Genomic DNA, 15,666 nt, shown 5'->3' on the forward strand with positions numbered 1-15,666 from the left:
ATGAAGCAAGTCGGGGTTGCGAACAGCAAAAATGTTACCTTCCTGTCCGTCAGGTTGAAATGGTGGCATGGTGGTTTGGTGGTGGGGGGGGTGGGGGTCGACGGTGATGGACAGGAGGGAAGCACCAATCAGAAAGTAGCTGTGGACGAATGGGAAGGGCAGGTGGGCGGTGTTTGCACCGGTGCCATAACGCTGGGGGAAGCAGGCCGGCCGTCGTCAGTTTTGTTCCAGTCGCTGGTGTCGGTCGTCGTCGTCGGACAGACGGTTCGGATTGATGTCTTACCTCAGGTGTGTAGCAGATCAGCCAGCCTAAGTTTGGGGCGGGGGTAAAGTCCCCCATTTTTATCGGCTGATAACCGAGGCTCGCGTTTTATTGCCGTCTTTTCAACGGTGACGGTTATCGGTCGGAGGAGCCGTTTCGTTACCCGGACCTTAGACTCCATCGACCCGTTCGGCTTTTCTCTTAACCCAACCGGCACGGTCCCGGCCTTCTCTTCTTCTCCCCCATCAGCACAGAGCCGGCTTCTTCTCTCCCCCCCCCCCCCCCCCCCACTACCACTCGACCGTCTTCTGACTCCACCCTACCCCAACACCGTCCCGACCTCCCAACGCGCTCGTTAACCGACCCCCAACTATCATCATCCCGCCTTTTTCCCCCACCCTATCCCAGTACCGTCCCGGCTTCTCCCGCCGCATTCTTACACCCCCCCCCCCCTCACTACCACTATTCGGCTTTTACCCCCACCCCTTCCCAATATCGTTCTGAACTCCTTACCCTCCCCCTCCCCCCAGTTATCATCCTGGCTTCTTCACCCACACTACCCCAACAACTTCTCCCGCCGCATTCCTGCCCCCAACTCCAACCTGCATCGTTCTAGCTTCTCTTTCCTCCTTTTACTTACTCCATTCAACCTCCAGCCGGTATCGTCCTAGCTTCGCGATCCTTACTGAGTCCCCCATCCCATCCCCCAAAATCTGACCCGGTCGCTTCCTGCGGGAAAAAACAACGCTATCCCAGCCATTGTTTCCTCAACACGCCCGCCAGCATCCCGGCTCTCTCCCACCATCCGATTCGGCACCCTTTTCCTTCCCCCAATTCGGTCGCTCACGCCTCTGCGTCCCCATGATTTAGCATGCAGTTGAAAGGAATTTATTGCCGGTTGCCACGTTGCATTCGCGTGTTGGATTTTTGATGGGAGATGAGCCGCTTAGCGTAGGGAAATCGAGATAGGCTGAACATCGATTTTTATATATTCTGGTAATTTCTACCCCCCCCCCCTCCCCTTCTATTTCTATTCCCTTTTCTTATTCCCCTCACCCCTTCAGTTCTCACCTGCCCATCATCTCTCCCAGGTTCCCTCCCTTCCATGGAGCACTATCCTCTCCTATTATATTCTTTGTTTACCGCTTCCACCTAATACCTTTCTGCTTCTGAATTCATTTCCCACCCTCCCTCAACAATCACTAGTCAGCTTGTACTCCTCCTTACCTCCTCCCCTCAACCACCAAGACCTTCTTTTGGCTTCTTCTCCCTCCATTTCTGGTTCTGATGAAGGATTTCTGACCAAAGTGTTGACTGTTATGAGTTCCTCCATAACTTTGCTTCCATAGGGTAGGAAATTCTCTGTGTGGAATTTAAGGGAGAATAACTGTAGTTTGGGCACTGGATGTGAAATTAAATGAAAGCAAAGTGGGTGATTTGGAGGAACTCAGTTGGTCAGGCCATATTGACTGCAGAAGTGATAAAACAGTCAATGTTTTGAACCAAGACCCTTCATTAGGACTGGAAGTGAAGTCCTATCCTTTCTTCCATGATCCACTGTCCTCTTCCATTAGATTCCATTGTCACCATTTTACCTGTTCCACCTATCCCTTCCCAGCTATTTACTTCATCTCCCTTCACCCAGCCAGCCCCACACCTCGTCTCACCCATTCTCATTTCCCTGCCTTGTTTTCACTTCTGCCTCCTTCCTTTCCAGTCTGGGCGAAGGGTCTCAGTCTGAAACATCAACTGTTTATTCACCTCCGTTGATGCTGCTGAGTTCCTCCAAATTCCCCCCCCCCCCCCCCCCCCGCTTTCATTTAAACTTCACATTCAGCAGTTCCTCCAGAATTTTGTCTCTTGCTCAGGATTTTTAGCATCTGCAGAATCTCTTGTGTTTGTAGGCGATTTGAATCGGAACTCTGCAAGTTAGCTCTTAAGACGTAGGAGCAGAATTAGGCCATGCATTCATTGAATTTGTTCTGCCATTCCATCAAGGCCGATCCATTTCCCTCTCAATCCCATTCTCCTGCCTTCTTTCTGTAACCTTTCATGCCCTGACTAATCAAGAGCCTATCAACACGTGCCTTAAATGCACTCAGTAATCTGGCGTCCAGAGCTGCCCATGGCAATGAATTCCAGATTCACCACCCTCTAGCTAATGAAATTCCCCCTTACCTCTGTTCTAAATGGATGTCCCTTTATTTTGAAGCTCACTAGTGTCTTGTACAACCTCAACATTGCATCCTTGCTTTTATTTTTTAGTTCTCTTGAAGTGAATGCTAACATTGCATTTGCCATCCTCACCACCAACTCAGCCTGCAAATTAACCTTCAGTGAATCCTGCACAAGGACTCACAAATGCCTTTATACCTCAGACTTTTGAATTTTGTCTCCATGTAGAAAATAGACTGCTTTTAGTCCTACTAAAGTGCATGACAATTCCTCTACTATTCCATCTGCCAGTTCTTTCCCCGTTCTCCTAACCTGTCTGTCTTCTGCAGCCTCTCTGCTTCCTCAACCCCTCAATCTATCTTATTGTCTGCAAACTTGGTCACAAAGCCATCAATTTCATCCAAATTGCTACTTTTAAAAAAAACCGGTTGAACCTGTGGAACACCATTCATCACCAGCAACCAATCTGAAAAGGCTCCCTTATTCCACTCTTTGCCACCTACCAATCCGCCAATGCTAGTATCTTTCCTGTAATACCATGGGCTTTCATCTTGTTTAGCAGCCTCACATGCGGCACCTTGTCAAAGGCTTTCAGAAAATCCACGTACACAACATCCACCAATTCTCCATTGTTTATCCTGCTTGTTTTGTCTTCAAAAGAATTCCAACAGATTGTCGAGCAAGATTTTCCCTTATGTCATGCTGACTTTGACCTTTTTTGTCAAGAGCCTTCAACTACCCCTTAACAATTGACTCCAACATCTTCACAGCCTTTAATTTCCTAGATGCCCCTCTCCCTTTCTGAGGAGTGTTATTTGCAATTTTCCATTCCTCTGGAATCATGCCAGAATCTATTGTAAGATCATTACTAAAGATTCTGAAATCTCTTCAGCTACCTCTTTTAGAACCTTTGGGCGTAGTCCGTTCTGTCCAAGTGACTTATCTACCTGCAGACCTTTCAGTTTCTGAAGCACCATCTCCCTTGTAATAGCAACTGTGCTTACTTCTGCCCCTTGAGACTCAAACTTCTGGTATACTAGTGTGTTCCACAGTGAAACCTGGTACAAAATACTTACTCAGTTTGTCCGCCGTTTCATCGACCCCCGTTACTATCTCTCCAGTGTCATTTTCCAGCAGTCCATTATCTACTCTCATCCCTCTTTTGTTACTTGTATATCTGATAAAGCTTTTGGTATCACTTTTGATATTATTGGCTAGCTTAATTTCATATTTCATCACCCCCCCCCACCCCTCCTGCACTTTTTTTTGTTGCCTTTTGTTGGTTTTCCCTATCCTCTGATTTCACACTAATTTTTGTTATATTGTATGCCCTCTGATGGGTGGTGAGTCAACTGCTTCGTGTGGGATCAGAAATGGGCAGCATCTTGTAATTTGCTACATCTTGGAGCTTTTCAGAGAAGTTGGCAGATGACTATTTTTCAGACAGTCAAGTTTCCAGTGATAGATGCGTGCTTAAGTATTTCAGCAACAAATGCGCTGAGTTAAGGGTGGGAGAGAATTTTGTGTGTTACAGAGAACGTGGATGATGCAGGTTAGTTAGACAAAGTTACATTCAGATTTGTCCGGACACATTTGCTGTGGGTGAGGTGAAATGGGAAGTAAGGATTGAAAATTTATGATGTAGGCCAAATATAGCAGCTCTGATCTTTCCACTGATCACCGGGAGGAAGTTATGGTTCTTTGAGCACTGATATTTGTACAGTGGCAGGCAGAAAGGATGTATGGAGCTGGGTATTGAAATGGTACTAGTGGCAAGGTGAATGGGAAGTCATTATTAAAAATGCTCTGGAAATCAGATTGGTACGGTTAGAACAAGGCAAATCTTTAGAATAAACAGAAATATTGGAACGTTAGTATGTGGTTTTCTGCCCAGAGCTGAAGATAAACAGAACACCGTTTGAGATTTTTAAGTGCAACTTATATAATTGTAGTTGTTGAATAAGCTGTTGTTCCATGAAGAGTGATCAATATAATCTATATAATAAAAAGTGAAGCAATATATTTATTATTCATAAAAAGTTTGGTAACAACGCTTTTCTCATTTTAAGTCTTCAACACTGTCATTTGATATTTTCAACTACATAATTCTTTGGCATGTTTTGTTGAATGCAGTGGGAATATCCGTGCCTTATTCACTCTTGCCCAATAGAGAGAGAATACAGCTGACATTAGTTTCCCTCCCTCAAAACTTTTGGATTCCCAGATTCTAATCTCACTTTCTCTCTCCGTCCCAATCTCCTACTGTTTTGATCAGCTTTTGATGGATGCTGTTATATTTTTCAATATGTGACCTATCTACATTGACCAACAACCAACCAAAATACACTCGGTGGCCATGTTTTTAATATATCTATATACCTTGTATCTAATCATCCAATGATTTGGCAGCAGCACAATGCATAAAAGCATGCAGACATGGTCAAGAGGTTCGGTGGTTCAGGCCAAACATCAGGATAGGAAAGAAATACTATCCAAGTGACTTTGACCATGGAATGGTTTTTGTGCCAGACAGGGTAGTTTGGGTGCCTCACAAACTACTGATCTCCTGGGACTTTGTGCAACAGTCTCTAGGATTTTAGAACGGTGTGATAAACAAAAAAACATCCAGACAGCAGCACTTCTCTGGGTGAAACCACCATGTTAATGAGAGAGATTAGAGGAGAATGGCCAGACTGGTTCAAGCTGATAGAAAGGCAACAATTCAAATAACCACATATTCCAATAACGGTATGCAGAACAGCATCTCTGAATGCACAATGTTGGACATTGAAATGGATGTGCAACAGTAGCACAAGACCATAACACAGAAATAAGCTCAGTGGCCACCTTAGTAGGTCTAGCTATATTTACTGTGTAACTTCACTTAATTCTGTATTCCATACATGTGCTTCTAGATCCTTCTTCACAATGTTGAAATTATACCATTATTTTTCACTTTCAAGTTTGACAGTAATCCAAAAAATATATACCAACATTATTGACTGCATTCTATGCCCAGTTTTGCAAAATCCCAAATACCTCTACCTCATTCTCAATGTGGTTCTGTCTTGCTAGTTAGGGTGAAGAAAATGTGCAGCTGTTTTCCTTTATCATTTGGGAATTCAGTGGACACTAGATAGCTGTTACTTTAGTGATTGCAGATGCCATTGAATAGCTGCTGACTGTCAAATCTGGTTGCACTTCCTGGATATTTTCAGTTTGAGATAATGAGAGTACTGATAGGAGTCAATTTTGCAAATAATTAACTGCTGTGCATATTGTTATTTCTTGGAAGTTTATCTAAACTTTGAATTGTATCCTAATCTTTGAATTATGAAAGGACAGTATTTAAGAGTTTAATGCTTCTAGCTTGAAATGTTCTGTTATAGAAAACTTGTAAGTTTAAAGTGTATGCTATTTTTATGTGTAAGCAGGTCTGAGGATTTAAATACTTTCGGTGGTGGCAGCAACCCGGCATGACACTGCAGAAGCCAACTTAACTAGGTATGTATACAGTACATTTGTAAAATGTTTTGTTTTTAGAAGCACAGAGACCGGTGTTTCAGTCTTGCCACATCCTGTTTATGCTATTACTAAAGTTCTTCATCTGGGTGTTATTTTATATGCCTATTCATGATAGTTGCATTTTAATTATTGGGTTTAGATTATTGAAGTATCCAAAGACACGAGGTGCTCAAGATACTGTGCTGCTGACTTGATACTGAAATCCATCTACTGTCTCGTCAAAACAGTGTTGGATTTGTTTACAAACTTGTATTTAATAGATTCATTTCTGATGTCTCATAATCTTGGGGCTTAGTTGTATAAATAGTGTGTAAGATTTACCAAGTAAATATCTACTTTTCCATCCGGCATTAAACAATTTCCCAATGAATAGTAATTAGAGGAAGAATATCTTGCATGCAAAGTTTTAACTCAGTTCCTTTAAAATGAAATTGATATGGTGAGATTTTGACCATTGTATTTCCAGTGTGCTTTTTAACTTGTCTTTAAAGACATATAAAATTAAAATGACATTGTGAATTTTTAAGGATTACTAATAAATACTTACAAAAAAATTCTGTGTTGTAATTGACCATATCAATTGATGGATTTTTGTTAAAAGCAAAATTTTGAATAACTTCTTTATAGCAATGGGTTGACGTACAGAGAATATGGAACAGTGCAACACTGGAGCAGCCCACAGTGTTGTGCTGAAGCAGCTAAAAAGCAAATAAGAAACATCCAAACACTAATCTCTCCTATCTACACCATGTCTGTATCCCTCCGTCTTCCTTATGTCCTTCTGCCTATCCAAATGTCTCTGAAATGCCTCTAATATATTTGCTTCTACTACCATACCAGGCAGCACATTCCAGGCATCCACCACGCTGAGTTTTAAAAATAAAACCTGCCCCTCACATTCCACTTGAACCTACCGCCTCTATCCTTCAGTGCATCTCATCTGGTATTAGACATGTCAACATATGAAACAGATACTCTGTCCAGTCTATCTATGCCTCTCATAATCTTATAGACATGTATCAGGTCTCCCCCCAGCCACTGGCACTCCAGAGCAAACAACCCAAATTTATCCAGTCTCTTATGATACCACATGCATTATAAACCCGGCAGCAAATTGGTAAACCTGTTCTGCACCCTCTCTAAAACTTCAACATCCTTCCAGAACTGTATGCAATACTCCAGTTGTGACCTAACCAGAGTTTTTAAAATTTGCAACTTGATAAATTTTTGAACTCAGTGCCTCAACCGATTTAAAAACGTGCATTCCATAAGCCTTTTTAACCACCTTATCGACCTGTGTAGCTACTTTCAAGGAGCTGTGAACTTGGATCCTAAAATCTCTGCTCAGCAACACTGTTAAGGACTTTGCCTGACCAAGGTAACACCTCACATTTGTTTGGCTTAAACTCCAACCATTATTTCTCTGCCCATATCCGCAACTGATTTGTATTGAGTTGTATTCTTTGCTGGTCTTCTATACTATCCACAACTCCACCAATCTCGATACCATCCACAAACTTACTAACCCACCCATCTATATTTTCATCTAGGTCGTTTATATACATCACAAACAGTAGAGGTCTCAGCACAGATCCCTGCAGAACACCACCAATTACAGACCTTCTCCTAAAATAGTCCCTTCAACCACTACTGCCTGTCTTCTATGCGCAAGTCAGTTCTGAATCCAAACAGCCAATTTGCCACAGACCCCCATGCATCTTAATCTTCTGGATTAGCATCGCGTTAGGGACTTTGTCAAACGCCTTACTGAAATCCATGTAGACATCATCCACTGCCCCACTTTCATCAATCTTTCTCATCACCTTGTCAAGAAAAACTTAATTAAGTTGATAAGGCGTGACCTGCCATGCACAAAGCCATGCTGGCTCATATATAATGTATCCCTAAGAATTTTCTCCAGCAATTTTCCTGCAAATGTCGCTAAGACTTGCTGGTCTATAGTTTCTAGGTTTTTCCCTTGTTCCCCTCCTAAATAGGAGTACATTAGCCACTCAGCAATCCTCCATTACCTCAGTTGTGGCAAGAGAGGACATGAAAATACTGGTCAAGGGCCCAGCAATCTTGTCCTTTGCCATCTGGCCAGGCTCATTGCCCAACAGCAAGACCTATATGGCCCAATTCTCCCACTGGACCTTAATCATTGATTTAAGAGACCTTCCTGGATACACTTTACAAATTCTGTCTTATTAAAGGACCTTGCACTAAGAAGGTGCCAGTTTATATTTGGGAAGTTGAAATCCTTCATGAAAACAACCCTATTATTTCTACACATTTCCTTAATCTGATTATATATCTGTTCCTCAATGTCCTAGTGGATATTTGGTGGTGGGGGGGGGGGGGGGGGGTGGTCTGTAGTACTACCAGTGTGATTGCATCCTTCCTATTCCTGAGTTCTACCCAAATGGACTCCGTGTCTGGCCCCCCTCTGTAATACTCCTAGCATTAAAATATACACACTTCAAACTATCCAACACATTATCCCTGTTATTTCAATTTTCATCTTCAGTTGTTTCCTTGACATCTGACTTCTAGTTCAATCCTTCCCCTACAGACCTGGGGCTCTGGTTCCTAGTCCCTTGCAAAATTCATTTAAACTCTCCTGAGTAGCATTTAGCAAATCTCCCCATCAGGATATTGGTTCCGCTCCAGTTAAGTTGCGGCCTGTCCCTCTTGTACGGGTCACCCCTTTCCCAGACAAGGTTCCATTGATCCAAGAACTTGTAACACTGTGCCTTGCACCATCCTCTCTCCACTCATTTGTTCATGCTATCACCCCATTCTTACCTGCACTAGCCTACGGTACAGGGAATAATTCGAAGATTACTATCTTGGAGATCCTCTTCAACCTCCTTCCAAACTATTTACTCACTGTGTAGGATCTCTTCCCCTTTTTCTGACTATGTCATTGGTGCCAATATGCACCTAACTATCGGGTCCCCTATAATTACCCCACTGCCTGACTTTACCATTCCCTCTGGCCTCAGAGCCAGCCACAGCACCACCAGTCTGGCCACTGATGCATCATTCCCACCCCCTAGCAATATCTGAGATCTGTAGAGAAAGCTGTGAAGCTGTGACAAATGCAAAAAAAAAGTGTAATGAATTTCTCCACAGGATCCAGTGCTTAATATTGTTGATTTGAACTTGGATAGGGAGGAGACAGTTTTCTAGATTTGCAGACAATAATGTAGAGGTGTGGTGTACTGAAGAGGATAGTATAGTCAGCGAGATATTGAGAAATTGGTAGGTAGCAGATTAAATATACTGATGTCAGAATGTAAAGAGACGATCATAGACCCAGGAGGGAATCCTTTAAAAGCATGCAAGCGCAGAAGAATCTGGTTTAGTGCATGGTTTATTAGTGACAGAATAGTTTGATAAAGTAATTCGAAATAACTCCCAGACTTCTATATATAGTTTCTTGAAGTATATGGAAGTTTTTAAATGTGGAATAGAAGTTAACAAATTTCTTGACACATGCCAGTGATAACAAACCTGATTCTGATATTATGTGCAAGTCTGAGTTACCACATTTTGGAAAAGTCACTAAAGAGATATAATAAACTCTTTTCAGGCTGAGCAACTTTATGTGAATAGACTAAAGAGCCTAGGATTGTTTTGTTTTTAACAGAGGACATTACAAAGGGATCTGATAGATTTTGTGAAATCATGTGCATTTAGACAAAGTTGATGAATCTTTACATTGGCAGAAAGGAGATAGAATAAAATCCATTGGCAAAAGAATTAAAAGTGACCAAGGGAAAGTTTGTGTGACATGCGGTTGTTTTCTGGAATGCACATAGTACTCATTCTAGTGCTGGTGCTGAAGTGAATAGAAAAGGCAATAGTGCATCTCCCTAACTCTCTTGCCAATGAAACTGAAGTCTGGGGGTTGATGTACAGGGATAGCTGTGGAGGAGATTCAATTGTAAGGTTCAAAAAGGGGCTGAGGGGGGAAAAACAACTTGCAGCAGGGAGAGGGTAGATGAGTCCATTTCTCTTTCAGAGAACAACTACAAACTGAATGAGCCATGACGAATAAACTATTCTTGGGCATCCAGCCAGGTACAGGTATCGATTTTAACCGGTGTTTTGATAACAAGCTCTACCACCTTCCTGTACCTGCCTGGAAGCCCGAGAAGAGTTTATTTGGGAAAGCTCTAGATCCTTTTTCAGTGAGGCATATTGCCATTTGCTACATGATTATCCTATGTGATTGTGTGCTTTCAGTTTTCCAGTCTAAGGTGAATGTTTCACAAACGCGAAAAAAATCTGCAGATGCTGGAAATCCAAAGTAACACACAAAATGCACAAGGAACTCAGCAGGCCAGGCCACATCAAAGGAAAAGAGTAAACAGCGGGCATTCCATGCCGAGACCCTTTATCAGGACTGGAGAAGTTCTTCCCTTCCTTTCCAGTCCTGATGAAGGGCCTCTGCCTGAATCATTGACTGTTTACTCTTTTCCGTAAATGCTGCGTGGCCTGCTGAGTTTGGCTACTTGCACCTGCCTGGCTAAAATAATTGTAAACTTGTTTAGTATTTTATAAGCAATTCATAATTTTTTTCACTATTTATCAGTCTGATAAAGTGCTCACAACTTAGCAAAAAGTAAATTCTCTGCTTTTGATTGCAGCTTGAATGCCTCCAGTATTTGCAGTTTAATCGTATAAGGCAACATTAATGTTTGGGTGAAGGCAAGTAGTAATTATTGCAGTGGAGAATTGCAATAGATAAAACAAGATGTCCCACCTGAAATTTAATTAAATTTCTACAGAAACAGGTATTGGATTACTGTTAACAAAACGTAAATTATGCAGTGTCCTGTGGTGGCACAGTGTACAATAAAAGCAGAAGTAGTATCACCATTTACTTTACACTATCCAAGTAATTTAAACTTTTATATTTGCCAACTAGTTTTGGCAATGGTATTACAATACATTGTCTTTTGTACAGGTGGTGGTATTTTACAGCATTTTGACTCGTAATTTCAGACAGACTGTGGTTGCGTGGCAGTTTTGAAGTTTTATTTTCTCTGCTGTAATAGGCAAAAAGCTTGGATCGTGCGTAAGTATCTGCAAAGGTTTGAGCCATGACTCTGGGTTTAAGAAAATATATTTTTTTCTAAGAGACAATCATTGCAGTAGAACTGGTATGGAAATTTTATGTAGAATGTTTAGCAGGGAGTAAATGTGTCATTTTATAAAATATTCTTTAAAAATTGGAACTTTGGAACGATTTTTTTGTATGACCCCCTCAACCTAGACCCTTAATGAGTTAGCTATTGCTGTAGATACAAGCTAACAGCAAAATATCTTAACAGTGCATGGGAATAACAATAAAAAGGCCATTTCCAATAAATAAACATGGGTAAAGGCAATGCATAAAAGTTTGGACGTTCCTTTAAGGGACAATGAGGCTATCATTTAGATGAACACTGACACTCCCATGCAAATTTACTGTATGCTGGGAAGCAGAGTTTAACTCACACCAGTATAAACCTAAATTGAAATTGTATTGACAAAATTATTTTAAACTATACAAACAAAATAAAGAAAAGGACCCATTAAACACATTAATTAGCCTGTAGTATGACCACCTTGTTGCAGAACTAATCCAGTTTGAAGTATTGACTTTTCTCCAAGGTCATGTGGTAACTAGCTAATTAAAAATTATCTGCACACTCTTGAGACCAAATCCTGCGTGAGGGTTTTCCAACAGCAGAGTCTGTGCTTCCAAATTAGTTCATGTTACTCAGCTATGTTTGTCGACTGTTTCTATTTACCTCCTTTCGCCAGAACTCCTGCACTCTCTCCTGAAAACGGCTACTCTCAATTGCTCTAAAATGTTCAGGGGCATCTTATTGGACAAAATGTTACAACATCGTATTGGCTATTACAAGCCTAACTTGATCAGCTGAATTATTACTTCCAATGGCAAAAAAAGAAGAAATACTGGGTTGTATAATGTAATTAAAGGAACACATTGGTATTTTATTTTGGGCAGATTTTCTCAAAATGCAAACAGCATGACTGTATTAATAAGTTAAAGCATGGTCTTAAACCAGGGTATTACATTTGTTTTAGGAAAATTGGCAATCTAATTGGCTGCCGCTCAAATAGTCTGAAGTTGCTTTCTGCCTTAATGTTATCTTGCCTCAAAGATGATAGGATATTTACATTGGTTGACCATGGGCCAATGTTTTGGATAGGTTTTTAATTATCTTTGAACCTGGTTTTGCTGCTTAGTGCTAATTGATATTTGAAGGTATCTCTAATTGGGAGAATTTTGTCTCTACACCAGTACAGCTGAGATTAAAGTCCAGAACTGATGGGTTGAGCTCAACCCTAGTCTCCCAATGTGACACAAGGAATGTAGATACATTGAGAATCTTAGAATCTGATTAATAATTGGACTTTAGCATATGCCACTTGAGGGATAGATTGGTAACAAATTCATTTAATCTTTCTAACATGCAGTTCTTTTAACTTCCTTTAAAACAATAGGTGACATCAGCAATTGGTAGTGTCTCAACATCAACAAGGATGGTCACTTCAAGGGTCACTTTCAAACTCAAGGGGAGTACACTTCCAGGTAATCTATGGCGAATGTATTATAACTTGGTAGAATTTTTTTTAAAACATGTGACTTACAAACAAGAAATCAGATTTCACACTAAAATGGAAAATGCTATATTCAAGAATTTTTCACACAGTATTTAAATTTACACATTTGATCTAGTCTGTGCGACTGTTAACATTATTTGAAATATTTTTCTTTTATTGTTTTTTCCCTAGTAGAGACATAAATTATATTATCACTGTACTTGTTAATGTGAAATTTGAGTCTTTACATTTACCTATTTTAGTGTTTAATACTTATATGGTTGAATTACTAAAATAATTCTCCACTTAAGTGTATGGTTGAAATATTTAACCTTTTATATTTTGAAAATATATTGAATTATGATGTAAACTATCATGCTTGACTGAAGGTAATTGCATAAAGTAAGTGACTATATTAGCATTGTTATAATTCATTTAGAGCCAATAGTTTGGATGTTGATAAACACAGGTGATTTGGCAGAGCTGGTAACCTTGAGCAACATGGACAAAATGGAGGAACTCAGCCAGTCTAGCAGCATCTGTGGAGGGGAATAAACAGTCTCTGTTTTGAGCTGAGGTCCTTTGTCAGTTCTCGTAAATAAGCCACAATAAGAAAGTGGGGAAGTGAGAAAAGAGTACAAGTAGGATTGGAATATGAGGTGTTGCTTCCCCATCCAGAGTTTGGCCTCATCATGGCAGTAGAGGAGGCCATGGGCAGACATCAGAAAGGAAATAAGGTAGTCATATTGAAATGGATAGCCACAGGAAGATCCTGCCTTTTGCGGTGGATAGCAAAACGATCCCTCAATCTGCGATGGGTCGCACTGATTGATAAAAGGCCGCACCAGGAGTACCTGACATTAAGAAATACTTGTTAAAGTTTATTTGGATATTAACCATGACCAATTGAGAAAATGGAAACGTGTATTACGAATGCTGCTTTGGAAGGTGATATCAGAACATATGAGATGGACAGTTAATTGGGGAAGGTTACAAGAAATGGTTCATATTTCATATTGATGGCTTTTCATCAGAACGGAAAAAGTTACAAGATGCAATAATTTTCAAGCAAATATTTTGACATGGAATGACAGGTAGATGGAAATGAGAATACAATGAAATCCTTGATGTAAGTTTAGAGAATTTGGCTGTAAATTTTATTGGCTAGTAGATCTTGATTGGCAACATATAAAATGGAGATGGCTGGGAAGAGTTAGATCATCTGAGAGATGATGAAAGTAAGTCAGAAATTGGAGGAAATGTGAAATTTTCCAGTTCAACATAGAACGATCTATGTTCCTTCTATGCCTTGAGGAGCATGAGAGAAATTCTGAGCAGAATTGAAGTAAAAGTTGAGTTCATTGTTATTTGCAATGAAAAAGTAGCACAGGTGCATAACATTCAGAAGAAAGGCAAATTAAGCATAAATGTACAGATTCTTACAAGGAAGAACCTAATTAGAACAAGTTCATTTTAGTGTAAAGGGATCAAAGTGGTTAGTGTTGATAAACTAGTGAATAGGTTTTGCTGGTTGGTTCAAAAACTGATCAGTTGAAGAAAAATTGATGTTCTGAACCTTGTGTTGTGGAACTTGGGGCTTCTGCACCTCCTGTACAATGGTAGTTGGGAGAGGAAGGCATGACTGGGATGATGGATGTTATTGCTTTGAGGCAGGCCTCTGGTAGATTCTACCAATAGTGGTGTGATATATTGGGCAAGTACACCGCTCTCTGCAGCTTCTTGCATTGCTATGCATTCAAATTGCATTGCCACACCATGATGCAGACAGTCACGATCTTCTTAATCATACATAGCAGTTTGTTAGTGCGTGACAAATTAAATTTCCTTAATCTCCTAAGGGAAAACTGGTCATCCTGTATGTTAGCATGAGGCATTTAAAACTGCTCAGTCTCTCCACCACTATTTTTCCCCTTGTGTAGACAACTCGTGTTCACAACTCATTCCATTTCCCTGAAGTCAACAATCAGCTCTTTAGTTGTACTGACATTGAGTGCGAGGTTATTGTTGCAGCACCACTCGGCCAGGTGTTCTATCTCACTCCAGTATGCTGACTCACTGCTACTTGTGATTAGTCAGTAGTACTGGGCATGTGCAACTGAAAAGGTGACTTTGCTTGAAACCTTTTGGGCTCTTAGGGTAAAATCCTTTTATTTGGAAGGGTCAATGTGTAAGTAGAATGTGGAGCTGTGAAGGAAATTTGTGATAGGTGACCAAACAAAGGATTCTTGCACGTGTCGATTGTGTGAGTTGCACAGAAAAGTACTGCTCATCCAAAAGGCTTGATCTCAAGTACCACTTTTGGAAAGTATTACTTCAGTACACCATTGCTTTAGATGACAGTTTGTATCTTTTTATTTGTACGATGTTTAAGTTGAATGTAATACAACTTAAAAGTAATGAGGCTGTTTCCAGTATTTTCTAGAATGTACTGACCTGTCATTCTAAAATGGGTTGAGTAAAGCACAATATCAGCTACTTGTTAAATTTGAATAACCCCTTTTGGGACCCCTATCTGTATAGAAGTAGAGATAGGGAGGACTGTACATGAGGTGGGGGGGATTTTGTTACTGATTAGAGGTGAAGTCACTGCTGCACATAAAGGGCATCTTGTAGCATTTGTCCAGTGAGACCATATGAGTAGAGTCAATGAATAAGAAATGTGTAGACACTATGCTAACCTGTTATGTATTATGACATTTATATAATATACACAGTACCACTTTATTAGGTACTTCCTGTATGCACAAAATGGCCACTATGTGTATACTCTGATATATATCTACTACATGTATATTCTGATACTGTATCTCTTCCACTTCAAGGTTTGTTATGTTATGTGTTCAGAGATGGTGTTCTGCGTATCGCTGATAAAGCGTGTTTATTTGAGTTAACTGTCGCCTTCCTGTCAGATTGAATCTGTCTGGCCATTCTGTTCTCACCTCTCTCAATGACAAGGATTTTCGATCCAGAGACCTGCTGCTCTCTGGAATTTTTTTTGTTTATTGTGCCATTCTGATAACTTGAGAGCAGGGATTCCCAACCTGACCCCTTAATAGTAT

General features: G+C 40.5%; 2 protein-coding genes across 3 annotated transcripts in view; one reads left to right on the forward strand and one right to left on the reverse strand.

Annotated features, from left to right (window-relative positions):
- LOC140730628 (shieldin complex subunit 1-like) overlaps window positions 1–1,261 on the reverse strand; it is a 101,286-nt gene extending 100,025 nt beyond the window's left edge. Inside the window, exon 1 of the mRNA XM_073051345.1 lies at window positions 903–1,261. Coding sequence (XP_072907446.1) covers window positions 903–907 — 5 coding nt within the window. The 5' untranslated portion in view covers window positions 908–1,261. The remainder of the gene's footprint in view (window positions 1–902) is intronic.
- The window catches only part of gpcpd1 (glycerophosphocholine phosphodiesterase 1), a 61,794-nt gene continuing 46,299 nt past the window's right edge, over window positions 172–15,666 (forward strand). The window contains exons 1-4 of one of the 2 annotated variants that reach the window (XM_073051344.1): window positions 172–288; window positions 5,872–5,941; window positions 10,938–11,048; window positions 12,488–12,575. In XM_073051344.1, the coding sequence (XP_072907445.1) occupies window positions 12,527–12,575 (49 nt within the window). In that variant the 5' untranslated portion in view covers window positions 172–288; window positions 5,872–5,941; window positions 10,938–11,048; window positions 12,488–12,526. The remainder of the gene's footprint in view (window positions 289–5,871; window positions 5,942–10,937; window positions 11,049–12,487; window positions 12,576–15,666) is intronic. The other variant, XM_073051343.1, reaches the window with a different exon arrangement.

The sequence above is a fragment of the Hemitrygon akajei genome, chromosome 7 (genome assembly GCF_048418815.1).
Source record: "Hemitrygon akajei chromosome 7, sHemAka1.3, whole genome shotgun sequence".
NCBI lineage: Eukaryota > Metazoa > Chordata > Chondrichthyes > Myliobatiformes > Dasyatidae > Hemitrygon > Hemitrygon akajei.